The sequence below is a fragment of the Exophiala bonariae genome (genome assembly GCF_035927105.1).
Source record: "Exophiala bonariae strain CCFEE 5792 chromosome Unknown scaffold_19, whole genome shotgun sequence".
NCBI classification, from domain to species: Eukaryota; Fungi; Ascomycota; class Eurotiomycetes; order Chaetothyriales; family Herpotrichiellaceae; genus Exophiala; species Exophiala bonariae.
Window position 1 is genome coordinate 520,498 of NW_027042494.1, and position 25,976 is coordinate 546,473.

The 25,976-nt window shown below is 49.6% G+C and overlaps 10 protein-coding genes across 10 annotated transcripts; 2 read left to right on the forward strand and 8 right to left on the reverse strand.

Annotated features, from left to right (window-relative positions):
• Positions 1–586: 586 nt before the first annotated feature.
• LTR84_004421 (uncharacterized protein) lies at positions 587–1,095 on the reverse strand (the record flags this gene model as incomplete). Its single annotated transcript, XM_064847998.1, has 2 exons — positions 587–894; positions 1,011–1,095. 2 exons carry the CDS (start codon positions 1,093–1,095, stop codon positions 587–589), a joined length of 393 nt encoding a protein of 130 aa, XP_064704537.1.
• Positions 1,096–3,852: 2,757 nt separating this feature from the next.
• Positions 3,853–4,047, reverse strand: LTR84_004422 (uncharacterized protein; the record flags this gene model as incomplete). Its single annotated transcript, XM_064847999.1, has 1 exon — positions 3,853–4,047. The coding sequence occupies one exon, from the start codon at positions 4,045–4,047 to the stop codon at positions 3,853–3,855; it is 195 nt and encodes a 64-aa protein (XP_064704538.1).
• A 4,241-nt stretch (positions 4,048–8,288) lies between these two features.
• LTR84_004423 (uncharacterized protein) lies at positions 8,289–8,861 on the reverse strand (the record flags this gene model as incomplete). Its single annotated transcript, XM_064848000.1, has 1 exon — positions 8,289–8,861. The coding sequence occupies one exon, from the start codon at positions 8,859–8,861 to the stop codon at positions 8,289–8,291; it is 573 nt and encodes a 190-aa protein (XP_064704539.1).
• A 2,051-nt stretch (positions 8,862–10,912) lies between these two features.
• LTR84_004424 (uncharacterized protein) lies at positions 10,913–12,440 on the forward strand (the record flags this gene model as incomplete). The annotated part of the gene is made up of 4 exons (XM_064848001.1): positions 10,913–11,123; positions 11,303–11,481; positions 11,531–11,652; positions 11,699–12,440. 4 exons carry the CDS (start codon positions 10,913–10,915, stop codon positions 12,438–12,440), a joined length of 1,254 nt encoding a protein of 417 aa, XP_064704540.1.
• A 577-nt stretch (positions 12,441–13,017) lies between these two features.
• Positions 13,018–14,135, reverse strand: LTR84_004425 (uncharacterized protein; the record flags this gene model as incomplete). The annotated part of the gene is made up of 4 exons (XM_064848002.1): positions 13,018–13,208; positions 13,317–13,757; positions 13,811–13,906; positions 13,964–14,135. 4 exons carry the CDS (start codon positions 14,133–14,135, stop codon positions 13,018–13,020), a joined length of 900 nt encoding a protein of 299 aa, XP_064704541.1.
• A 652-nt stretch (positions 14,136–14,787) lies between these two features.
• On the forward strand, positions 14,788–16,141 carry LTR84_004426 (uncharacterized protein; the record flags this gene model as incomplete). The annotated part of the gene is made up of 2 exons (XM_064848003.1): positions 14,788–15,599; positions 15,676–16,141. 2 exons carry the CDS (start codon positions 14,788–14,790, stop codon positions 16,139–16,141), a joined length of 1,278 nt encoding a protein of 425 aa, XP_064704542.1.
• A 33-nt stretch (positions 16,142–16,174) lies between these two features.
• LTR84_004427 (uncharacterized protein) lies at positions 16,175–17,233 on the reverse strand (the record flags this gene model as incomplete). Its single annotated transcript, XM_064848004.1, has 1 exon — positions 16,175–17,233. The coding sequence occupies one exon, from the start codon at positions 17,231–17,233 to the stop codon at positions 16,175–16,177; it is 1,059 nt and encodes a 352-aa protein (XP_064704543.1).
• A 1,276-nt stretch (positions 17,234–18,509) lies between these two features.
• LTR84_004428 (uncharacterized protein) lies at positions 18,510–19,961 on the reverse strand (the record flags this gene model as incomplete). Its single annotated transcript, XM_064848005.1, has 2 exons — positions 18,510–19,671; positions 19,750–19,961. 2 exons carry the CDS (start codon positions 19,959–19,961, stop codon positions 18,510–18,512), a joined length of 1,374 nt encoding a protein of 457 aa, XP_064704544.1.
• Positions 19,962–20,898: 937 nt separating this feature from the next.
• LTR84_004429 (uncharacterized protein) lies at positions 20,899–22,341 on the reverse strand (the record flags this gene model as incomplete). Its single annotated transcript, XM_064848006.1, has 1 exon — positions 20,899–22,341. The coding sequence occupies one exon, from the start codon at positions 22,339–22,341 to the stop codon at positions 20,899–20,901; it is 1,443 nt and encodes a 480-aa protein (XP_064704545.1).
• A 1,559-nt stretch (positions 22,342–23,900) lies between these two features.
• LTR84_004430 (uncharacterized protein) lies at positions 23,901–25,976 on the reverse strand (the record flags this gene model as incomplete). Its single annotated transcript, XM_064848007.1, has 1 exon — positions 23,901–25,976. One exon carries the CDS (start codon positions 25,974–25,976, stop codon positions 23,901–23,903), a length of 2,076 nt encoding a protein of 691 aa, XP_064704546.1.

Genomic DNA, 25,976 nt, shown 5'->3' on the forward strand with positions numbered 1-25,976 from the left:
AGAATCTTCAAGGGACACCCGAACCCGACAATATTTCTGAGTTGGATATGGCCATTCAATTCCACACCGAATAAAATTTCATACTTTCATTCAAACAAATCGTCTTGTAGTAGTAGTAGTAGTAGTAGTAGTAGTAGTAGTAGTAGTAGTAGTAGTAGTTGTTGTTATTTGATCACGACGAGTTACGTCTTGGAAAAGGAAAAGAGATCAGTCAGGCTGAAGCATTTCGTCTCCTACTTATATGGCCGCTCGATATAGTCACAATCTAAGCTTTTTGGATTGCTCTGAGCCAAGGCGTCAGAGAAAAACATGAGTTCATGGTAGATAGGGTATAGATCGCTTATATCCTGGTCTCACAGCAAAGCCTTCGGCGTGATCTTCTCTAACGCTCAGCCATTCTGGTTAAAGGACATAGTGTTAGGCCGATGGCATGGGTTGAACAGCATCGCATAAATGGGGAAGGTTCAAGACATGTTCTATTCGAGCGCTAGACGATACCTACCATCCTGGTGGCTTTTCCCCGCGCATCGTAAGCAACGCTTCTGACCCATACTGACATTGACCACCTTGTTCAGGCAGTCTTCATCTAGAATTTATGCACAGTCGGCTCCCACACGCCCTCAGAAGTCTGCATTGCCTCAACGGCGCCCAGGATACGCTGCTTGATGATCTCTGGAGGCGGCGGACCAGTCGCACCAGCTGGGATTTTGCTCCTGTCCGCGACGAAGAATGCCACAGGTCGCACGGCATCGGCAGCGGCCTTGATCTTCTCGACGTCCTCCGGTGGGTAGAGGCCACCAACGAGGATAAGAGAGACTTGTTGGTCATTATCGCTTTTCAGTCGTTCCGGAATCTCGGAGAGTGCAGCTTCGGTCGATGAGCACACGAGGACGACTGCGGACGATAAGCAAGTGTCGTTGGTGAAGGGCAACTTTATTTGTTGGGTCTTCATGGGTAGAAGGGATACGCATGCTGACTATTGCTTCTGGAGAGGGCAAATAGATACTCACTTTCAATCTTTGGTGCGAGAGCGGTCTTCATGAAGTCGACCAATTTCGGCTCTCGGCCGCATAGAATGGCACAGATTGGGGCCATGATTCTTGATATCTGCTCCGAGAGTTCAAAGGTTCTCTAATAAGGTTGTCAAGAGATTGGCGGGGAGAAGGCTGTTCAAGAGTGAGTGCGGTTGCTTGCTTTAGGCTTAGATTTCCAAGCTGATGTTCATGCAGACCTACTCGATGACGGAGAGATGAAGTCTTGACAAGAAGATTGCTTTGTTCAAAATTCTATGGTGGACGTTCTGAACGACGGCTAATTCATTAGTAGGAGTGGTGGTGACCCGAGTCGAAGCAATCGTTCGGCCCAAGAAAAGGATTGGCGGTGAAAGATGGGGCTTGAGTTACTGATCTGCAGATTCCCGCGCACAGCTACGGTAAGTAAGTCGCTGTGCCTGTGCAGCTTACCTGCAGTGGTGTTCGGAGTTTATGTTGGAGATGCAAGTACCACTGGCTCACCACACCGAAACTCACCGAAAGCTGTTGTATCAATAGATATCTCACAAGCCTCGGGCGCTCATATTGTGGAGGATGTATGGAACTCTCGAACAGGATCGTGCCCTACAAAGTTTCTCCAGTCCATACTCATTCGAGTATTTGCATAGGTGTGCTGGCCAAGGAAGTACGGCAATAAATGTTGTTTGTAACACATCTATCATTGAGGTGGTCTACTTGCCAGCATGTGCACCAAGAGCCCTGAGAAGGCAGACTTTTGACGTAGCGTATGTTCACCCTGCAGGAGTTGTGACCGTCAAGCTGTGTCAATACTGACCATCAGAGAGCATACTTAGTATTCGACGTAAGGAGTATTTGGAGTCCAGTGAGAAATTCCACGTGTCTCTGAGTATTTATACCTCCACAACACCTTAAGACAACTGATTAGAGGTTCCTTGTCACCAGAAATCAATTGATGACTAGGCAACTCATGATGTTTGGCATGCTGGGCTAGGAGGCTGAGCAATTCCTTCATGGGTAGGAAAACCGATATATGAAGCCAGAAGCCAGTGAGTACCTGCTGTTACACACGTGGAGATTTGTTATTGAGGAAAGCTGCGTTTGTACCCAACCCACCTAGACAAAGTACATTACAGTGACAGGCACATGGCAATGCTTGTGGAGGCAGTGCAGCCAAGACTTGATCTGTAGCAGTCGCTATCCGTACGTTGGGTGATGGATGACAGGCAGATGTAGAATGACGACGAGCGCTTGCTGGCGACTTGACGATGAGGTTGCATGCTGCAAGGTCCATTGAATCTATCCAGACAGCAAAGGTGGAGTGAATGCCGTCAACAGCGGATGGCAGATCTTCATGCGTGGTACTTGAAGAGCAAGTCGGAGAGAGAGTGCACCTGCGCGTGATCTCGTCTTGCAGCCATCGCTAAGTTGCTTCTTCCGGATTCGCACTCGACCCATCACTACAACCCGGATGACTCAGAGGAGACACGCGATGAAGGAAGCCGGAACATGGTTGGTTTCGTGGATGAGCAGCCGAAGTTTTTTCTGCACGGCGCTTCATTGTGGATAAGAATGTCGGGTTGGGCTGCATCCTTCGAAAGCCTTCTTTACTGTTCGATTGGGCCCAGGATTGTGGGCATTTGGACCTTGAAGTTCGAAGTGCCGGGCTCAACTGTCAGCAATTCCCTGTGACAGTTTGGCCCGTGGTGACAAAAGTTCCGCCCAGGTGAAGCTAGCACACCCTTTTGAGGTCGGAGCTGTGGACACTGGACAGGATGCTCCAACGGGTTCGGTGACGCGGTCCTGGGATGCAGAATGCATGTGAAGGTGGCATCCCAAGTATCCCAAAGGGTTCAAACGGCCTTAAGGGACCACCCTTCAGACTGGGGCATGGTACTAACCAGACCCGAGAGCCCTAAATTGCAGGAGGGTTCGGTGGCTCAAAGACGGGTGCAACCATCATGCCGCAGCCCAATGCCCCCCAGGTGGGAGATCCACAACCTGGCGATGCGCAGCTAACTTGGATCCAGCTAAGCCGCCGCCTCATCCGTCACTTTGATTGGAGACGAAGGCTGTGCAGATCACTTCAGGTTGATAGACGATCGGGTGCTTCATGCGGCGATCTTGGGACGCATTGAAATGCTCCATCTGACGATCACAGCCTTGAAATTTGTTTGGAAGAGTTCTCATGAGGTGTTTCGAAACATTATAGAGATTGTGAGAACATGGAAATTGAGCCGGAAACATGCGAAGGGAATGTGAAGAGCGTAGAAATAATCAATGTAATTTACCAGTAACGGTATAATTGGCACATTATCGATAGGCTTCCCGATGTCACAATCGATAAACTAGCTAACAATAGACAGGCGATAACGATAACTCGTACAGTCAGACTTGCGTCCTTTTTCTTGTCCTTCTATTCCAGACTGTTGTGACAATGCCCTTATTCCAACGAGAATCCAGAAGCTGATGGTTGATTGTAGTACCGCAAGCAGGATGGTCCGTGGTGTAGAGTGATACAAAGATGATGGCTCACGACAGTACGTGGCTCCGAATAATCCTACCCAAACAAATGAAATCCCCCATTTCAATATTCCGAAACTCTCGAAGAGTGGTGATGAGGTGCCGGTATCAAAGATAAATCCAATTCCGTGTCGATGCAATTCCTGTGTCGATTTCCCAATGTGCACTGCGATAAATGTCCTGATGCAGGTTCCGAATAACTCCCTCGCTTGGTATCAAGTATGCCCAAATTCCTTAGATTTCCCAAAATGATGTCGTAGAGTTCAACGCGTAAATAAGGGAGAACACCAGGCTCTCCCTGAGGTAGTAGGAGGGTGATTTACTTCCATCTGTTGTGGCTCATGCCTGAGGTTCGTACAGGATCATCGCGAGTGGTAGTGTTGTGATGGATGACAACGACCTCACGTTTGGGTGCTGGGCGAGGCTCCTTGCGATCTCGGCCCTCACGTCGAGGGTTGTGGTATAGTCTCTCAGCACCACTGCTCGAGTTTGAAGAGCTGTGATAGTGTGGCATTTTGTTGTGTTGGTTGAGTTGAAGTTGTGTAAGGCTGGACAGCGACTGCTTTCAGTGTGGATGTGGAATAGAGAAGACCTTGGTTGAATGACTTGGACTCTTATAAGTTTGCACTCAATAGACAGTGGAATGGAGTCGGGCAATGGTAATGAGTCAGTCTTTGGTCTTGATGGATGGATTTAGGAAGTGGCCAAGTTCTAAAAGTGGTGTTGTAAAGGTGGTGGGGGCGGGTTTGGGCTAGTATTGCTAAGGGGTTGACGGATTTGGGCTGCGGAAGATTGACGGATTGGAGACGGCGGCGTGGAATGTTCTTTGGTGATGGTGATGAAGAGGCGAAATTGAAGGTTCAAGAGGTTGTCAGGAATTATTTATATGAGTATTAGAACAGTGGGAACCGGGGACAACCAGCCTCAGTGGGCTATAAGAGTAGTTATGGAGTATTTTGGCTGGTGGCATCAGGCAGCATCAGGCAACTGAATCTAAAAAGTTTAGAGGTGTGCACTGGTGACTCAAAGTGACGGAGGGTCGCAGACCGGGTAACCAGGTGGACAAGAGACCCAAGATTCCTTCCTCCCAACGGCAGGATCCGCAATCAAGGCGTTGACAGTGGAAGGGGAGGGACAAGAAGACTCAGGCTGTGGACAGTGGACACGGACGAATCCAAAGAACAAGCTTCAGGCAGCATCACTATCATGGCAGAGGAGATGGAGGACAGGACAGGGGTCAGTGACATGGAGCGCCAGTTTAGTGACTTTGTTCTACGGAATGCGAATTATTGGGCAGTAATTCACCAGTAGTAAAAAGACATGGAGAGCCATCTCGTACTCAGGCTCCGTTCCGAAGCAACGGGATAGCGTGCGGGATATTACAGTACTGAGTATGAGCACGGGGGCTATGACTTGGGTAATTGCAAGTCAAGGGAAAGCAAGGGGAAGGGAATGAGATGACGTGGAACAAGGACGTGGAATTGGTATGGACGCTTCTCACATCTGTGCAAAACCCACACAGCACGTCCGGGTCCGAGGTGGGTGACGAGGTGAGTGACACACACCTCAGTACGAGGTAAGTATCTCTCTCTAGGTGCGACCTCGATACCCGTATGGAGCAGTAATGCGTAGGCAGATACCTAACAACCTTGGATGTTTGAAGAGTCCCAGCTTACGGATAGAGACAGTACGAGGTACGAGGTCCTGTACTTGGGATACCTTCGCTACGGATACCTCAAGGACCACCCAATCTAGTGCCCGGGGAATGATTCAGCTGGGTCTTTTGGTCCAACCCGGGCATGCTGAAAGCAGCCTAGCATTTCAGTGACACCCTATCGCAGGGCTACCGTTCCTGCGTTGACAGTGTTAAGCACTAAAGCAGAGCACTTTTGGCAGTAAAGTGGCACCTTCTTTTTGCCACTGGGGGCATTTTTGTAGCCTGGAGAAAGTACGACCCCTGCTTCCCTGGTTTCGACTCAAGCGCTCCCAGGGGAATTGCTCAGATGACCACAGTCCAATGGTCACCCATGTGCCCACCTTCCATGAAACTCGGGCGCTGGACACCTTGATCGAGAAATGAGGTCAGAGGTTTCCAAGTCCATGCCCAGAGACAAGCCAGTCCTCTTCCTGGGTACTATTTTGAGGCGGACATTTTCAAGGTGGATTGCATTCTGGTGTGCCACACTCATTCTGGCCGCTGTGACAGCCAAGCCACCGCTTACAGAGACCACCCTGGCTGGGATATCCACTCGCTTCTTGAGGGTGCCAATCAAGTTTTTGGGAGTGACAGGACGAGAGAGTCAGAAACGCCTCATTTTGGCTCTGCGCCACATCGTTCCTTTGACAACTCTTCATCAGATTCTGGTAACGAATACTCCCTAAACATTCCGTCGTGCCCCGTCATATGGAACGTTGTTTCCAATCTCCAATGCTGTTATTACCTCTGGCAAGTTCCGTAAATGTGATGATGACTTGTGGATAGGACGGCTGACGGGCAGAGTTGTTACCCTCCGGTGTCAGGATGTCTCCCTCGGTAAACAGCTGTCCAGAGGGGTACCAGGTTTTGCTTTTGCTCCGGTCGCCTCGAGCTTGAAAGTACAGTCCAGAATAGAGCAATCACTAAGGCAATGCTCCAAGCTCAAGGGTCTTTTCATCGACTGGCAGCACGAGTAAGGCAATTCGAACTACCGTATCTTAGGGTGAATTGCCATATCACGTGAATCACCACATCACTTCAACCAACTGATGCTGGTTGAAGTTGAAGACGCCGTCCTCCTAATCGCATAGCCTCAAAAGCTTTCTACACTAGCGTTCGAACCGATATCCACAATTTACTATTGGGCCGTGATCTTGGGACTTCCTTCCTTGACCGACCAGAATGAAGTCACTTTGTGCCCAACTGGGGCGCTGATCATTTCGGCTCTATGATCGAGGTATCATTCACCACCACGGCGCTAACGAATACGATGGGAACAGGACTTGGGATGCACCATCGTGTCAAATTACCTAACTAAGTCTTCTGAAGTTGAAATGGACGAGAGCCTGATGGATGTGGTGAAGCACCTGTTGCTACGTTTGTTCACCTGCTTGGTATACCACATTGTGAGACCTTGCAATACTTGACAGCACCGCTACTCAACGCAGCCTGCAGAAAAGCACATGTTCTCCTTCGTATCACAGAAAGTATCGCGTCAAATCGAAAGCAATTTGTTTTATGCTGATTTCCCCCGGTCGCTCACGGCTTTCACCTGTTTCTGCCCAACCTCAAGACTAATTCCGTTGCAGCCCCTACTCGGAATGCACATTACCGCTCAGGCTTTCCAAACGATCGACCTCAGATGGGGTTGACCATTTAGCATAGCTGACGGCAAGTCTTGTTCAAATATGTTACCCTGGTTGGATCAAAATGTCTGTGCAATGGGAGACAGGTTTGTGGCGCCTCACTCAACAATCTCCCTCAATGCACGACGAAGATCAGTACGTGCCCGATGAAGAGGAGCTCCAAGTGTCCGAGCCAAGTTAGAGCTATCCTCACCCACTGTCATCTACCGTTCATTGCTGCTCCCTATACGAATTATGCCTCGGGAGGAAAGAGGTGGCGTTCAGTGCTATGACGTACTTTGAACCTCATTCTGCAAGCCTACAATGTGCGATTATGGGGCACTTTGCAGTGCGTACGGGATTGATAACTGCCGGCTTTGGGTAGCAGCTGCTTGGACGAACCAAGTCGGTGGGCGAGCTACTCTAAGATGCCATCCTTGTTCAATCTCCAAACACGATCGCATCATCCAGCAGTTCGAGTCCTCTTATTCTGGATTTCAGAGCGGTGAGGTGCTTACCTCCTGAATATGTTCTGCTCATGGGTAAGTGTAACTCTCAGGTCGAACAGTAAGTCTGAATATTGTGGCCCTTCGAGCAAAAGGGGGTAGTACCTTTCTGGCATATTCTCCATCATTCATGTCTGAGATATTCCAGGAGTATGGAGTAAAGCCGTCAGAAGCGTTCTCCGGAATAGGGTGCCCCTATTGGGTGTTCTTCAAAGTGCTTGATCTTGTAAAGTTCAAAGCTTCTCGATGATATCCATTGCCCTCTCATATCAAAAGTTACAAGTATGTCTACAACTACTCCTTGTCGGACCCTTTTCCCCCTCATGTCTGCCGCACCGTACCTGAACAATGAGTATACATACAGCTTAGTTAATGTCACTCGCTTTACCTCTTATGGATTATGTAAGTTCGACCACTCGAGAGGCACTTTGCTGGAGAAGATCACAGTGATTTTGCCGTCAGGTACCATGTCTCATCACCGGCTTCACTACGCCTGGAAAGATCTGGTCTACAGATTCAAGAGATTGTTACGGAATTATGATGCAAAGGGACACATCTTTGTAGAGGAGACGTCCAATATCAACCATATTTATTGATTGATGACCGAGGGACTGTCTGCCACGACAAGGCTGGAATCCGACGAGTGTAGCGTGAAGGCTTGGGTGATTGCAACCACTACTGTAATACCTGCCTTGAAATGCTTGAGACGTTGACTAAGGTCACATGAAGGACTTTGCAAGTTGAACGAGGGAGTGCGTTACGTTGAGGCAAGGTGGGTGCATTCTATCATCGCATTTCAGGTACAAATCATATCTACCTCATACTCTGCGGTACGAACGGGTCCAGTAATCTCGATCCACATATCTCCAATACGCCATTTACCCTCGCTCTTGAATCCCATAATGGCACTGATCATAATGCGGTTATCTTACAACAGAGCAGCGGCTCCCAAGAAAATTCCTCCTAGCACACCTGCTGCTGGGACAGCATATGATCCGACAGCTGCGTTTCCAGTATTGGCAGCAGCATTCCCAGTGGCAGTGCCGGTGCTAGTGACGGAAGAGACAAAAGAGCCGACGGCGCTGTTCGCCGAGTTGATGGCGGACGTGACTTGGGCTGCAATACTGCTCTCAGCACTGCTGGCGCGCGAAGAAAGACTGCTGAGGTCGCTCGAGAGACTGCTTCTGACGGAATCGTCCGCCGTGGCGGCCACGGAGGAGATGCTTGATGCCACCGACGAAACCGAGGCCGATAGCGACGACAATTCACTCCCGAGCGACGATGTGATGGACGGTAGTGCTGCCGTGAGTGACGAGGCCAATGACTGCGCCGCCGAGGTGATGTCTGAATTGACCGCTCCTGCCGCTGACGTGATGTCGGATGCTGCTGAGCCTGCTGCAGAAGTAATGTCGCCTGCGACGGAGTTGACTAATGATCCTAGGTCCTGGGCGTGGGCGCCGAGTGCCAGGGTGGCGATGAGAATGGGCTTGATGAAATGCATGATGTATGTTTGATGACTGATGGAATAGAGGTCTGGTTTGTTTTTAGAGGTTTGCTGACGGGGCTAAGCCGGTTTCGACACTTTTGAGTGGTCGTGAGAAACAGTCAAGAACGGTAGCGAATGGTTTGATTGATTAGCTTAGTTTAGTATTCTGGAGAGAAGGATTTGACGTTGGGAAGTCAAGTAGGATGGGAGGTCAGCATGGACTGTTATATCTCCCCCTTAGGCTTCGGGGGCCGGCAAACCAATGTTTCCACCTATATCTAGTTTAGTCGTAGTACGCAGGTGATCAGCCACAATTATCCACGAGCCCCGGCGACGTAGACACTATCTATTTGCGTAAGCACAGGCTGTAATTGTAGTCGGGGTGGTAGCCTGTGTTGCAATGTTTTGGCCTTACGGAAAGACAGGTTACCCAGGTAAATTGTACGACTTTCGAGCTGAGGCTTGCGTTTCGGATTGGTGGTGGCCTGGCTTGGCTTCGTCTGACATTTCTGCTCTGGTCTACGCAAACAGGGGGCTGAAACATCACTGGGGTGCCATGGTTGGCCAGCCTCAGCCCTAGCTCCCTAAATCTTCTCGCACAGCCTCAGGGTTGTCGTGGAACCATGGCGAACAAGCCACCTCATGGCGCCATTTTGACCTGCATGAGCCACTCGAACACGACCAAATACTACTTCCGTGGTACAAGATACGAGTACCGTCGATCATGTTGATGATGCTCCTTGGTTATCTCGGTTGTCAAACAGCTAATACCTTCGAGGGGTGCTCTACCAACTTTTGTACGAGGACTCCGTTGTCAATCACTTGATACTTAGCCTACGAAATGATAGATACGGATTTGGATTATAGGCACCCTAGGACATCTGTTTGATAGGTGCTGTGCGAGAGCTCAGAACGAGTTGCTTACTAGTCTGTAGGGACCCTTTCCGTATGTGCCTCGAACTCGAAAACCGAGGTCTAATTTTCAGTGTCTACGAGCCATGACTAATGGAAGCTAACACGAACCCTTCGAGACCTCGCACGGCTCGATAAGCTGTCCCTTGCAACTTCCACTCTTGGGAAGTTTTTCGATATTCCAAGTGTCCAATGGGCGCAAGTTGGTAACCTCTGTCTATGCTGTCTCGGCCATCTGACGAAGATCATGGTTGACTCAGTGTGCCAATATACGACACGGGATAGAGCATCATGTGCCGGAAGTTGCCGCCCTCGAGCTTCTTATTGACTGTCAAAGCAGAGACCATTAACCAGGACAGCTCTAGCAACAAAGTAGCCAAGCCTGCTGTCGACTAGACCTGACTAATCCTGAGGCCTAGCTCCATGACTTCGTGATTCTGGATCACAGCTATTCGGTGTTTGAATGCGGTTGTTGCGCAGATTCTCGATTTTTTGACCGCTGCACTACTCCTATGCCATTTAGGGCTGCATCAGGAAACCGTGGGCTAAAGAAAGTGGGCGACTCTAGTCCCTAACTGACGATATTAGCCCCCCAAGCGAGGCCATATGGGCCTTATCCTTTCTACAATTCTTAATCATACAATCAGAAGCGAATGGCCTCGGATGAATGACTCGTGATCCTCCGCGATTGATCTAGCCTAAAATTGATTCGGTCTTTTCCATCAGGTTTGGTACGCATCCCCAAATCAACACGGCAAGATACAGCGTCAACGAACTCGACAACCTTCCCTTTCCGAGGAAAACTCGCACAAGCCTGGAATGGTACATACCTTCGCTGTAGTCTAACTGGCTTTCTGGACAACTGCGGCACAAGATCCATTCCAATCATCGAGCCTCGCCAAGTACGATACAATACACTGCCGTCCGATCTCTACTCACCCGCAGCCTTTGAGTTGCTATCTCCATCGAAAGCCATCAATCAATAATGTGGCGATGCATATATATCCTTTCAACCACGTCTTTGACGACTGACAGTCCATGCTGAGTCGATAATTTTGCTCTTTGATTTCGAACCCCTATCAGCGGCGCCAGGGATCGAAGCAGCCCCTTTTCATATCGAGATTGCCTGTGAATTCACCGTCCCATACATCCTAATGGGTGGTCAACTTCGGCTGCACTATGACTCGTCTGATCCGGAATATAAACCAGAAACAGAACGTTGCAAGGGAAAAGCAACTGCTTGTTGCAACACTGGTATAGTATCTCTAACTTTATCCCCAACCGCCCTCGACTCCTATCGCGGCGATCTACTTGCAGCGTTACCATTCGGAGGTGGCCCGAATGCTTTCAACAGCATTGATGAATGTAGGTGGTAACCGATATCATGAGCTGTGGGCCCATCGAACTTACATTTACAGACATTCAAACCCAACGGCGGGAGGACCTCGTCCTAAAGGTATCCCCTGATGTGGCGCATCCCCTAATATCGGTGGTATTTCCATTGTCGATGCAAGATCCATGTGTCTATGACTGTTTTTTGGTAGCAGCTCAGAGCCTCTATGAGTTCCGTCGCTGGACTGGGGCTGGGGCTCCTGAACCGTCTAGTGTGGCGAATCGCCTTTATGGCAAGGCCATCAGGACTCTGCAAAAACGTCTTTCGGAACGGTCCGCCTACCTTGATGATAATGTTTTGTTTTCCGTTGTCCACTTGATGATTGCATCGGTGAGTCGTTGATCGAATCGAGCTGTTGCTCTGATCTGATGTTTAGCAGGCTGGCCAGCACGATGTTGCTGCTGTCAAACAACATTTGACAGGTTTGCGACAGATCATTTCACTGCGTGGAGGACTGTCGAAGACACCATCTCATTTATCCATTCGTAGCCTACTGATAATGTACGTCTATTGAGATTCGTTCATGCAATCATGTTAACGATAATAGCATAGAGTATTTTATGGCCTTGGAACAGTACCTTGGCTTCGACTTGGACGATTTAGAATCTATCCCCAGCAGCCGACTTCACTACACCCGCCATCCATTTCCCCCGCAACTCTGTCGGCATATCGCCGCACTACCCGATGGATTCGCCGAAGTAGCACTATCTGGACGTATCAGCGTGCAGTGCATTCAATTACTATGTGCTGTGTCATCCTGGCAGTCGCTCATTGGTGAGCAGCTCAATGATACGTCAAAACGAACGCAAGACATAATGTGCCGACTGTTCTGTGAGCCCCGCGAATGTGCTCGAGATGCGGCCTTGCTGCTGCTCTACCTTAAGCGCACTGGCATTTCTCCTGGTTTGGAGTATGTCATCGGCATCGGCATAGCCATCTGTGTCCGGCATCTCAGTGAAGAGAATCGCACATCCGTTTTCGATGGCGCGCTCTTGCGTTGCATGTTGGACAATATCAAAGCCATCAGATCTCCGCAACCTTCAGACATCGAGACAGTGATATGGCTAGCTCTCATCGTCAACTGGCGAACACAGTCCTATCAGCCAGTGCGAGAAGCGGACGATGTTCTCGACCACGTGATCATCCGCTTTCCTTCATTACAGTCATGGCAGAAAGTCTCCAAGATATGCTGCAGGTTCTGGTGGTTCGATTGCCTGAAGGACGACCTACTCAAGTGCTGGGAGAAGAGTACGAAGAGGACCCAACGCATCCCAAAGAAAAAGAGTTGAGCTGCTTTCCCAACCTTCTCTCTCTCAGGACCATACTCTGAAGGCTCGATAGAGAAATAATGCGGAAAAGTATTCCACAGCCTTTAGTGGAACTGAGTTGACCCAAAAGTCCCATCGTTGTTCAGCATCTGCATACTCATACCTGGAGTGGTCATTGGCTTTTGTGATCTGGGCAGCCACCGGTCGTGGATCCTCTAGGGTCCTCTAAGTCTGCTAGATACCTGAGTGCTTTTGTTCAGGAGAGGTCTACATCAGTCTGCCACAAAATCATGCTCGATGGCGCAGCGCGCTCTCTGTGAAAATCAACCTCCTGCCGAAACAGAACAATATGCAGAAGCCTACCACTGCAGAGGTTATCGAGATCCTATACCGAACAACGAATTACGCCGCGGCATGGACGTGTATTTCAGAACTTCTGGATGAATAGTTTTGAGGCAAGAAAAGGAGTACTCTACACCGGTTTGATGCTATTATTAAACCAAAAGAAGGACTACGGACCTATCACTAGTCCTACGTTGTTATCTGCCATACGCCATTTCAAATGCCATGCCGGGACTATTCCTCGACGACGCTACTTCTATTTACCCTTCTGGAACATAGGGGGCTGGCCAAAAGCCTGACGTATAAGGTCGATGGCTTTGACGTCGACATTATTCCACTGAAGGCTACTTGCTCCCATAGGCACAGGGTGAGGCCCCAGAACCGGATCAGCAGCAATTACCGTGGAGAGCACCATACAAGTTGACGGTATGTTCGACACAAGAATGCCTGCACACGAGTTTAGCCATGCCATTTTGCTAGGGATCGACTGAGAGTGAAAAAGGAAGCGAAACGGACGATTAGGATCATAGTTTGAGAGAGGACCACAGAACTTACTCTGGTTCAGGGGTTGGTCAAATACAAGAGAAATGTTCTTTTGCCCCATGGCTATGATGTCGTTCTGGCACATGCGAAAGTTGTACTCGGGAACACCAGCTGGGATCTCCGACCCATTCCTATGTTGATAATCGACAGTTGCATTGGCAGTAGGAGCATTGGGGGGTGGAGCCGAGGTAGTGATTGTAGTCCCAGAGGACGTTTTACCAGAGGACGTTTTACCAGAGGACGTTTTACCAGAGGACGTTTTACCAGAGGACGTTTTGCTCACGTCTGTTCTGTCCGTCTCTGTCTCAAAGGTGAAAGTGAAGGGATCGTTGGCACCGTTGTATTGGGGCGTCTTTCTCCCCATGGGCTGCAGCGTCATTGACGCAGAGAGAGCGGAACTATACTCAGACATGACTGACGCCTCCACATCTTTGTCTGTGACTTCTGCTCCAGCTGTAGCTTGGGTCAGGGTTGTTGCGCCAACTGCGAATGGATCAATCACATACCCACTCCGCCAGCAATACCGCCAGCGAGTGCGCCACCCGCGGCGACCGCACTCCCATAAAACAATACGCCGTTAACAACGACGAATTCTCCGAACCCTTCCGACAGGGTTAGTGGATCTGACTTTCAACTATGTTCAGGAGCAGTCAACTCACATATGGCACTCGCCGTAACACCAAAGCATGCCGCAATAGTGCTTCCCGCCACAGATGCGGCCGCAGCAGCGCCTGCGATCGCCTCAGTGGCCACTACAGCGAGAGCGACGAGTGGCCCTGCTTGGCAAGAGCAGGCAAAAAGCAAGAACAACAAGTTGAGAGAAAGACGCATTTTCTCAGATCAGCTAGTAATTTGGGATACGTGGTCGAGGTTGATTCCTTCACAGCAATATCCTCGAGATTAACGTATTTCATCGTGTTCCATTGTGACAAAGGAGCCAGCAGTCCGCTTGCGCTGTTCCGAACTGATGGGGGTCTTTGTTCGCACATGAGGGCAGATCTGAGAAGTGACGGCCATCCTTTATAATCTAGACGCATCGCGTATTCTGCGGAAGCAATGGCCGCTTGCAGGAATGGCCCTTGAGCCTGCAACTACTGGGCTTTTCCAATAGCCAGTGACCTGTGTCGGACGATGAATGTATACCGAAGATGGACATGGTAACCACAGTCAAATAGACCAGAGCATGTGTCAAAAGAAAATGTCCTGGGAGACGCTACTTCGACGTTGTTGTTTGAAAGGTGATGTTATTCAGTACAGTGAAATGTTGATGGATGGTGGAAAGAATGTCACACCTTAGCCAAGTCGCCAGCCTCGCGATGGCTGCTACACGGGCCACATACATTTCTAATGAAAAGCTTGACCGCTGTGGAACATTTAGCAATGGTTGTCTTGCAAGGGCTTTGGCCCTCATGTCATCTTGCTTCGAGTACTACTCCTGATTGCTGTCTTCTAAGTGAAGTGTGGTTTCGAACCTTTCGTTCCAATGTTCACGTTTGCACCTCTGGTGCCAATCTTCTCATGGGTGCTCCTCATCGCTACAACCGGCGTTTTACTTACGACTCCACTTCAATATAGGCTTTACGGCTTCCCTGCCTTGCTGATATTGGTCACGATATCCTTCCGAACAATCCACCATCTGACTGCTGTCCCTGGACTGCCCGATCTATGGGGTCTTGTCGCTCCGATCACTTTCATCCATTGTACATCCTTACTCTACCTGAAGAAGTGGACGCTCCGCGTCAACGAAGACTCCAGAAACGAGACCCAATCAAGAAACGACCCTTGGCTGCATCGAGATCTATGGATACGCATGTACAGGGCCGCATCAAACCCGCGGTTCATCAGGATCCCATACAAGCACATCATCCTAGGCGAACAAGGTATCGGCACCCAGGTCAAGTCGACAGCCACCCATAGGAAATTTTCGACGGCAAGAATCGGCCGGCTTCTCGTCAAAATTGGCATCCTCTTCCTGCTTAATGACCCAGCAACTATCAGAATGTTCGGTGGTATAAGCATCAATGATCTTACACCAGCCAAGGCGTCTATCCTTCGACGTCTGCTACACCCAATCATCTCTCGATCAGTCGCAGCCCCAGTTTCCGCAAGGGAGGTCATGCTACGACTCTGGTTCACCGTGACAGCACTTTGGACCCCTGTGATACTTCTTGACGCCTTGCACGCCGCCATCGCCATCTTCTTCATCTACATCGTGCGTGTCGACACACCCGAGGACTGGCCAGACCTGTTCGGCAGTCCGTCGGAAGCCTACACCATTGGCCGCTTTTGGATGTCGTAAGTCTGACCACTACATCAAGCCTCACCAAAACAGTGATCTGAACTGTGGCTGATAATGTTCCTCTCATCATAGAGTTTGGCACCGCCTCCACCTGAGCGGCTACAGCGACGTTTCGAACTACCTGATTGCCATGCTCCCACGGTCCGTCTCGCGGAACGCTGTGATTAAGAGACTATTCGTGACGTTCTCGCTTTTCCTGATCTCGGCGCTGATTCATCAGCTGACGGAGTGGCAACTTCATTCGACCTATGGTGACTACGCAGATCTGCGTTTCTTCAGCATGAATGCAGTGGGTGTGAGTCTGGAGTATGCACTGCTCCGCTGCACACGCACTAGTGCAACATCAGAAGGTGGCAATTTGCGAATAGCGGGGAGAAGAGAAAAGCTCCAGGTCGCACTGGTACGAGTCATAGGTTATGTCTGGGTTGTGGGCTTCTTCGTCTGGGCGATACCAAAATGTTACTACCAGCGAGCCTACCATGCTGCAGTTCAACAAGCCCGCCACGCCAACCATGAGATATTAGTATCCTTATCCTGATATTTACATCGATATATGGGCAAATTTTTATCGTTACAACACTAAACCATCCCATTCAATTGCATCCAGATCAAGGAAAGAAGGCTCTTCTGGCAAATTCCGGTCATACCAATTTTCCCAGTAGATGCGAAGCATGTCAAACATCATCGAGGCACCCATCCGAGAAGAAATCGGTGGCGTGCGCTTCTTGTCTTCCAAATATGGCAATTCCTCCAATATGCGACACGCCTTACAGATGATATCGTCTGGCGCACTAGCACTGGCGCTCAGCGTCTGGCGGACACGCTCGATATTGTCCGCGAGGAGCTCGGGTTTCGTGCGGCAGTAGGGAGAACGCAAGAGTTTGACCAGCACGAACCCACCAAAGCAAATGGCGCGGCGGAAATGGTAGGGAGCTGCTGCTAAGTTCATATCATAGCAGAGGTCGGTCAGCTTGTAAGCTTCTTGCTCTGCGGTCTCATAGATCTTCAGGAGCTCTTCCGAAAGCATCATGTCATCGAGCAGAGCGAATGACCAGAGTTGCAGTCGGGCGTAAAAGTACGAGACCGCCACCATCCCCCCCATCACATCTGGAAAATATCTTTGTCGGAGCTCTAAGAGTTGCTCCGCGTATATATTTATCATGGCCAATCGAGCATTTGGTTCTAACATACCTGATGGAGTAGGTCCGTCGGCACCGATTGCGACGATCGCGTCCCCCAGTAGATGATAAATTCGACCGAGGGATGACAGTTTAGGATCAACTATAGGATCTTCGAACGCTCTGAGAAGCTTTGGGTGAGCTGAGGTGGTGGCGGGAATGCCTTGGTAGCCGGAATACATCCTGTTTATGATGAAACATGCAACTGACGTGCTAGTTTTGACCCGTTCATCCTTGGCTTTCCGATCGCTTCCAGGCGTCGATATGGTTGAAGCATGCTGACTCGAGGACGGATGCCCTAGCTGCAGGCATATTTGAGTGGCAATGCTGCTGTACATGAGGGAAGGATCCTCGATCATGCCCGAAATCTTGAATGGATAGATGCATAGAATGAGAAGGGCATGCGCGGTCTCAAGCACGTGTGGATGTGCATGAATTATATCTGCAATCATTGTTTTTATCAATAGCGAGAGCTGAGATTGAACTCTTTTGCTTGATGCAACAGCACAGATAACCCAGAACAAGAGAGGGCTCTTGATAAAGATGTCATCAGCCGATGTCGTTGCCATTTCAAAAGGGCACGTAGGTATGATAGCGGCCAAAGTATGATCTGAACCGCTGTTCTACCTGCTCATTGGTAAGACAGACGTCACCAAGCATTCTGTAGGATGACGGAGAATCTAAAATGAGAGTAGCTTGGTCCGTCATCCGACTTATCTGCGACCCCATGGATAAGTCATAACCTGATGGTGTGAGGATAGAAGCTTCCCCAGGCAAAGCGGAGATTTGAGATGCCCAAGTACTAGGAAGCGTGACTTCATCGACGTGCGTAGAGGTATTCTCAGGAGAATCTTCAAGCCTCGCAGTTTCGATAAGAGCTTGTCTCAAGTCCTTGATTTCCGATTCCATCTGCTGCATACGCTTGACCTTTGACACCCTTTGGAACTTGGCGTCGAAAACACATGGTAGCTTGAGAGCACGACATCGTGAGCATCCGCCAGGGTTGTTGTCGGAAGAATCACATTTGGCCTTCCATTGGCGGCATTTGGTGCATGCTCTTGCCTTCATTATGACCCCTAAGAGGCTAGTTGATACGGCCAGGGGATACGGGGTGGACGACAGAGGCCTGTCGCCGAACCCGCAAATTTGAATGCGAACACGATTCCAGAGATCTTTGTGCCCTTTTCAGACCCCGCTTAGCGAGTTCGTGTGGGATTCTAGCGTTTCGGAATTCTTCAGAATAGTCCTCGTGGATGGAGTCAACGTACAGATAGCCTAAGAGGGGACATGAACCATGAATTGGGCTGAACGTGCGAGCAAGAGAATAGTGACAGTATGATACAAGGCGATAGAGAAGCGCAATGTACAAGTCGAGAAAGTGGAAGGCCGAGTATCGCAAACCTTTTCACTGAATGGAAGACTTGTTCGGAAAGAGGATGCCCTGTACCGGCATGTGTTCTTGGCAGCCTGAAACCAAGTGCGAAATCGCTCTGAAGTGCGACTCTCGGCAATCGAGCATTTCAGCCAGGTCGATCTCATTCGCCAGACGAATCGTTTGGCGTGAATGATATGCAAAAAGAAGGTCAGATCGAGCTGGACTTATCTTCCTGTTATGTGTGCATACGGAACGCCATAGATGCAAAATGCCTGGAAATGGTAGTTGTGCGGTGTACAAGCCCGCTAGAGGTTGTGGTGACAGAAGGTGTCAACAAATGAATTTCTCTGTACCTATGATGTACATGAAGATTGAACCCTCAGCTTTGCTCTATCATAACGCTCGATCGCAATAAGGGGCCAGGTTAAGCAAGCGGCACCGACAAGCATAATGACACCGGCAAATATCTGAGCATGGAGGAAATCACCAGTGGCTACATTGGCCAATGCACCTGCGATTGGTGCTCCTATCATTGAACCGATGGACGAGCCCATCCAACTCATGCCAAGACGTGTTCCGACAACGTTCATTGATGGTGAAAGGACCGGATGCGCGGTCGTTGACGTCGGTGCCGTGACAAGGACGCCAGCGACAAACCCCCAGAGTACGCACCATACGATGAATGCGGCCGAGCTGTGAATTGCAGTCCATGAGAAAAGGAGGATCGTACCAAAGATCGAAGAGAACATGAGTGTGTAAATCGGTTTCACTCGTTGTCCTAACAGATATGGTACCGTACGACCAAGTATCGATCCTCCGTTCGTGATTGCGAGCATATAAAATGCAAAGTCTTCGGTGGTGCCCAGAGCCCATCGCGAGTAAGAGACGATGAAAAAGAGAGGGATATAGTATGCAAAAAAGAGAAAGAACAAAGACAAGGCCCAGAAAATGAACGCTGGCTCACGAAGTGCTGACGTGTCCAGTAATGAGCGGGCTTTGCGTGCTTCTCCTTTATGTCGACCCAATATAATGCAGATCAAAATGGCACATCCCAGAGCGATAAATGCGAGAACGCGGACTGTCCAGCCGAATCCAATTTGTGGCTGAAGTTTTCGAAACATGATTGGGAATATCACGCCGCCGACACTAGAACCGACAGCTGCGATCCCAATCGCAATTGGGCGCTTGGTCGTGAAGTAGGTGGATATCAGAGCCAGACATGGGATATAAGTGATGCCCTCTCCCAAGCCAACACAAATCCCCTGCGCGAGGAATACTTGATAGAAAGAAGTCGACAAGCTGGTCATCATCATACCGAAGACGGTAAGAAAACAGCCAGTCAATATCATGACTCTCAAATATCCCATATCGAACAGCGGACCCGCAAAGATTCCAATGAAGACCACAAGAAAAGCTTGTACGCTTCCGATCCATGATATCGCAGATGCCGATTCATTGGATAGGAGGTCTCGGAGATAGAATGCTTGGAAAGCACCAAATGTACTCGTGATTCCCCTGGTTCAATTGTCAGATTGTCGCAAGCGGTACCTGGAGCGCCGATGAATATTCGGTTGGCGCTGAAAGAGCACTTACCAAGTATTTGAGAACACAAGAAACCCTGCCAACACAAGCAGCCAGGCTTCGAGGCCTCCATTGGGAGGAATAAAAGCTTGCGAAGTCACACTCAACGATCTGGGATGGTCGCCTGTACCAGAGAGACCGGTACTCTTCTCGTCGACAGACGTCTGTGTTTCAGTTATGGCAGACTCGGCCTCGCCAAGACGATCTCCGTGGAATTGTTGCATAGTCCTTAGTAGTCGTCGCCCTTCAATGCCACCAATGTCTTCAATCGATCTCCACTAGCTCCTGTGCACCAAATGCCAACTCTAGTATCACGCCCTCGATAGCAATCATGTAGCAGCCATACAGATCGAATCCAACTGCAACCCAGAGCAAGTTATGAAATCCGTTCGCTTTAAGAATCTAGAAGAGAAAAATTTAATCAAACTCAAGCTATGTAGTTAATTATCTTAGTCAAGTGGCGACGGGCCATGCTCTTTTCGATCTGGGGAGGCGGAGATCCCAGCCCGAGGTGGTTTTTGAGCCGTACAACAAATAAACAGTGGAATGGCCGGAGTAACACATCGCCGTTGCATCATTACTATTGTGAGAAATCAAGCCACCGCGCTGCAGTTCGACGGCAACTGCGGCATCCTCTCAGAGCTTCGGGCGATCATTTGGGTGGGTGGCAGAATAACAGCCAAGAATGACGTTTGTTTTCGGCCATCATCTTCTTACCTAATTTTAATCATCGGGAGGAGACACCCAGGAGAGTGCGTGGTCGGCTAGGGCAAGCGGCAGTCGCGTTGGCGGCTCGGGCATTGAAGAATGGGCGTTCCCGTAAGCGTTGACTACCGAAACTTGAAGTGAAAGAGAAGAAATATGATGGTTGAAGCTCGTGAGATAAAAGCGTGCTGTACCTAGATTTATTACTTTGGGGAATTGAGATCCTTAACGATAAGGCAGGTTCGCACGCTACCAACGTTGCCCGAGAATCCAGGGAATGAGGGGCGATAAGACCATAGCTTAGGCAGCATCCAGGTAGCCAAGGAACCTTGGAAGCCCCTTGGAAGGCTTGTACGGAGATACGAGATTTAGTGAACTATTCGTCCTATCTTAAGTACACAAATCGCTAGCTATTAATTTCAACGCCTTGACAAATTTCATGCTCTTAAGTGAACCCTACTCCCATTCTTCAAAAGTCTTCGACTGAAGCCATCTACCGAAAGCAACAATCCGGGTATCGACGCGTGTGAAATAGTCGCCGCTCGCGAAGATGAACAGAAAGATTATGGTGCCTACCAAGCAGTCGGCCCAGATCGAATCGCCCAGATGATTCTGTTGCCACGGCCTAAGCCAATTCTCATAGATTGTGTATTTCATCAGAACGTGTGTCGCGTAGATACCGAAGGAGATCTCGCCGAGATAGAGCGAGAAGCTCCATTTGAGCGGAGCTTGGAGGATCGGAGAGTACTCGAGCGCCAGGACCAGGAGGATGGCACCGATGCTCAGCCAGAAGTATTCGTCCGCCAACTTGACGTAGTACGATGGTGTCAATCTACTGATGTACTGAAAGGGAAAAGGTCCGTTGATGCCGGTGTCTTCCGGTATACTCAGGAGAAACAAACCCATGATGAACATGAGGATGAATCCGGACTGATGGGCAATTGTGCGCCATTGCCATCGACGACCTGGAGGGGTCACATCCGCATCGAGTTGATTTTGGGGAAGTTGAAGCAATTTTTGAAGCTGGTCCGGGGGATAGCTCAGCGAGATATCGGCGATGAACAGCCCCGCAAGGAAACATGCCACATAAACCACCTGCCATCGATAGCAAGCGATGATGAGCATCCAGCATGCGATCATTCTCCCCCTTGTACTGAGCTTGCAACAGGCCAGCACGAACAAAAACAGTGCCATGCTTCCTCGAAACTCGATAGGTATGGTCCACATCTGAAAGAGGTATTCCGTTCTGTACACCGGATCAACCCACCAACCCATGATATTGTGGAATGGATCTGATGCATAGATGGTGTCCATCACCCAGTGCGACAATTGCTGATAGAGTGTCGGTTGACGCAGCTCCTCGTGCGAAGACCATCCCATTTGCATTGCGAGAGCAAGCAGCAAAGTGGCGAAGGCCGTTGGAGCGTAGAGTCGGAGCCACCGTCTGAAAGTCGCAGAGGCAAGGGAGCCGAGTAGCTGGGCTGAGTTGCGGGCTCTAATCATCTTGAGCATCCGAACGCTGAGTACGTAGCCTGAGATGACGAAGAAAATGACCACACTACCACGCCCGGCCTCAAAGGCATGGATGATCGGGAAATGGAAGAACTCTCTGTGTGAAAACCCCTCGTGTACATGAAACTTCACGACCACACAAGCCGCATAGCCTCGCAATGCATCTAACCATGCGGTCGAATGTTGTCTGTCCTTTCTCGGGTTTAAACCACCAATTTGTAGAAATCGTGGAAGTGCGCTATGGAGGAGGGATACAGCGAATAGGAGATAACGAATAACTTTGCTCGAAGTTGATTCCTGGCGTTGTGATGCTTTCTCTAGCTCGATGTCTAGGTATTGTGTGTCGTCTTCAGCCGTCTGGCTGAGAAGAGGTAATGATTGTTCCATAGTGTTTGATCGGTGCCTCTGGTATGAGGAAAATAAGTGCGCTGATATGAAGAAAAGTATGTTCTCAGTATGAAGCATAAAAGGAGATCTGAATCTAGTTCATTGCACAACCACAGTAGGTAAAAGATCCGCATGAGCATTCCACGCGCGAGTAAAGTGGGAAAACACGTCTCAGACGCATTCCACGGCTGGTGACTTTTCCCCCTGTGGACATCGGAACTTGATGAGCCTCAGGATCGGGTTGTTTCTGGTAGTTCGACGGGCGTTCAATCTTGACGTGCATGGCATAAACTGTCAAGACAAAGTATGATCGGTCTGTTTGTCGTCGTGGTTGGTGCCATGCATGTAAAGACCCCAAGACTTTTCCAATGCCCCCCTTATTTTGTCTTCCATTCTGATATCGTCATAGAGACAGTGTAAGAGCTGTTCACTTGACACTGGGTTCCAGTAAGCTCTGAAGTTTTCGCCACTAGAAAGGTGCAGAATGTTTGTCCTCCTTGGAAAAGTACAGAGTTCCTGGCTATGGAAAGGGGTTTGCAAGGGGACGTCCCTTAACGGTGGCACAGACACTTTGACGTGACAGTTCTTCCAATGATGAACCAAACGATGGCTCGTGCTGAACAAAAGCGTAATATGATTCGGAGGAACCCAATTTCTGCATGGCTATGCATGTGACGATGTCAAAATATGAGCCTCTTCAGTGTTTACTGCGTACCATAGTTCGACAATTATTATTGAGAGGTAGGAGCTGAATAGCGTGGTAACTAACTAGAACTTGGGTTGGTAGTTTTACCTAGGTACATATTACGTACCTAATCTCGGTACCTATGACGCTTTGGCAGTCACAGCCAAGCATTTCGTGCGAACCGTACGCTTAGTTAGGTCCAAAACCTACTCATTGCCAGAGAGTCTTGTGCTGTATCCCCAGCCGGGCGGAAAATATCACGATGAGTACAGAGACAGAAAGTGCATGAGGAAGGATGGAAGAAGTAAAACTGTTTTGCGAGTTGGTCATATTATCTCCATTGAGTTTCTATGGCTAACTAGATAATGCACGAGGACTCTTGTCCAGGGCTCATGAGCCCAGCGTTTGGATGAAGGGTAGCTGGGGCAACTGCTGAGTGTGGTGCAGCAGCTTGGTGGTGGAAGGTGATGTGGGCGCGGTGAAGCGCAGTTCGATGAGGATAAATGTGGTATCTCAACATAAAAAAACAATCAAATCAAATCCCTCCGCTAGTTGCAGACGGAGGCTTGCTGGAAACTCCAATCGCTATGCCAATGGTTTCAAAAAACAAAAATGTTCCAATGGTCTGTCCTTATCATGCTCACATGATCCCAAATAATATCCCGTCATTTCAGCGCTGTTGAGAAAAGAAAATTGCCGCGAGGCAACATCTTGTTAAGAGAATCGTTGGTGGTTGTCGTTAGTGTAAACATGTAAGGAAAAGTTGAGGTATGTCGAGGCTGTAGAGCAAAATAGGCTCTGCTGTGATGATTGAAGGGTGCGCAGCGACAACATCACTGATGTCGAACGCGAGAGGTAAGAGATGATGACCCAACTAGATCTGGCAGCCCTCATTCTTCTTCATTGCTTTGGCAAGCATCAGCTTCCGCATCCACTCGACGCGCTCCTTGGAGCTGTCGACGGCAAAATGGTGAGACTTGGCCTTGGGGTCAAAGAGTTTCTTGTTCTGGGAACCCTTCTCCTCGGGGATAAGTGTGAAGGCAAATGTGTGCTCGCTGGAGGGAACCTTGCCTTGACCAAGAAGGCTCTTCTTGAAAGCAGCAGACAACTTGGAGCTGGATGCTTGGGCATAGGCATGAAGAGTATACTCATCAACGTCAATGTCTTCCAATGCATTGGCGTTGGCATAGTGAGTATCGTGCATAGTAAGCTTGCTTCCGACCAATGTGCAGTAGTTGTCCTGCCATTCGTGACGTAGCATGCGTGTAGTCTTGCGCTTGCGGACCCATCCTTGGTGGTTTGCAAGTTCAATCTCAGTCACACGTCTTGCGGAACGGTTGACATGAGTATTTTCCTTGACTGGAGCCACAGATGGAGTGAACGATGGCTGTCGGTGGCGGCGAGAAGGTTGAGTTGAGGCCGACCGTTGAATTGGATCGGGGGTGAAAGATGTTGGAGCACCGTATCGCATCTCGGGTGGAACAGACTGGGAAACATCGCGCTGGCAGGGATCTAGGGCGACCGCAGTGAGGGGAATGTCCATCGCCGACATGGGTGTGTCAAGGCGATAGATGTCTGCAGGTGAAGCCACGCCACCGTAGTGATATGGATCAGCTTTGAGTTGAGCCCGAAGCTGAGCCTGAATCTGTGTTGGTTGCTGGAGGGCCGAGATGGGCGTCCTCGAGGGTCCGACCTCCTCGGCACCGACTTCCACAGGTATGGTGAGCTTTGGTAAGCCCTTAAGGTGTTCAGTGAGCTGGGGAGATTTGAGTGCATAGGAGGCAGAAGCAGCAGGAGGTGGTGACGGAGAGTGGGACACATTGTGAATATGTTGGAAGTTGAGAAATTGTCGCACACTTTCTTGTGGATCGCGAGGCTGAACAACACTGAGGGTCTCTGGAGTGATCTTGACGGAAGTGGGGCCGAAAACATCTGATGAACCGACAACAGATGGAATAACGCCAGCTTCGGATGGAATAGCAGAGATTGGTCGGTTTGCTTCTTCTTCGAACGCTCGTTGCATACGAAGAATCTTTCGTTGTTGTTTTTGCCACTTGGCACAGTCTTCACCCTTGGAACATTTGTGTTCCTTGGGTAGGACCTGTTCGATGCCGACGATGGAGACAGATTCCGAAGGGGTGATAGGTTCATCCGGTCGAGGAGACCGACGTGATCGAGACCGAGCGGGAAGAACCACTTGATACTCTGAAGCACGGGCGGGCCTTTGCATTGATCTTGGACTCCGCGATGGTGTCCTCGAAATTGGTGAGGTCTCGGCGGAGATCATGCTTGAGTTGCGTAGTTGTTGAATGGAGCTCATGACTCTGTGACGTTTGCCGAATGAGCTAATGTCGAGTTCCTTGAGATCTTCGAATTGAAGATCGATCAGGACGGTGCCCGAGATGTCGTGGATGAGAAACTTCTCGACCACAGTTGCCTCGAAGCCAGCCTCGGCCATCCATTCTGCGACCTGTTTTGGAGTCCAGTCACGAACTTGAGATTCGTCAAGCTCGGCAACAGCACTAGTGAGTGAATCTATCTGTCTTGGAGTGGCTTTGGTAAGTTCGGTAGCTGGTGTAATGGCGACTGGAGACATGCCAAGAAAGACATCGTCTTCTGGTTGGGTCAGAATATCTGGGGTACTTCTGAACAGATGTGGTCCTTGAGGTCCAACCACACACTTGTCGTCGAAATGGAATTCGAAGCCACCCAGACCACCTGTATGAGGTGGTGTAGGGAGCTCATCGCGACTAGACAAGGTAGATTGACTGTCATCGTCCTCGGGAGAGTCTAACGACTCATCCTCGGCATCAGTATCGAAAATCTCGGTGGCTTCTGAGAGAGGGCGGGGAACATAGGTGCGGCGTGCAAAGAATGATAAGCTGTCAGGCTTCTGGGTCATGTCTCTGGCATCTAGCCTGAGCTGCTGGTATTGTTGTGACCACTCCAT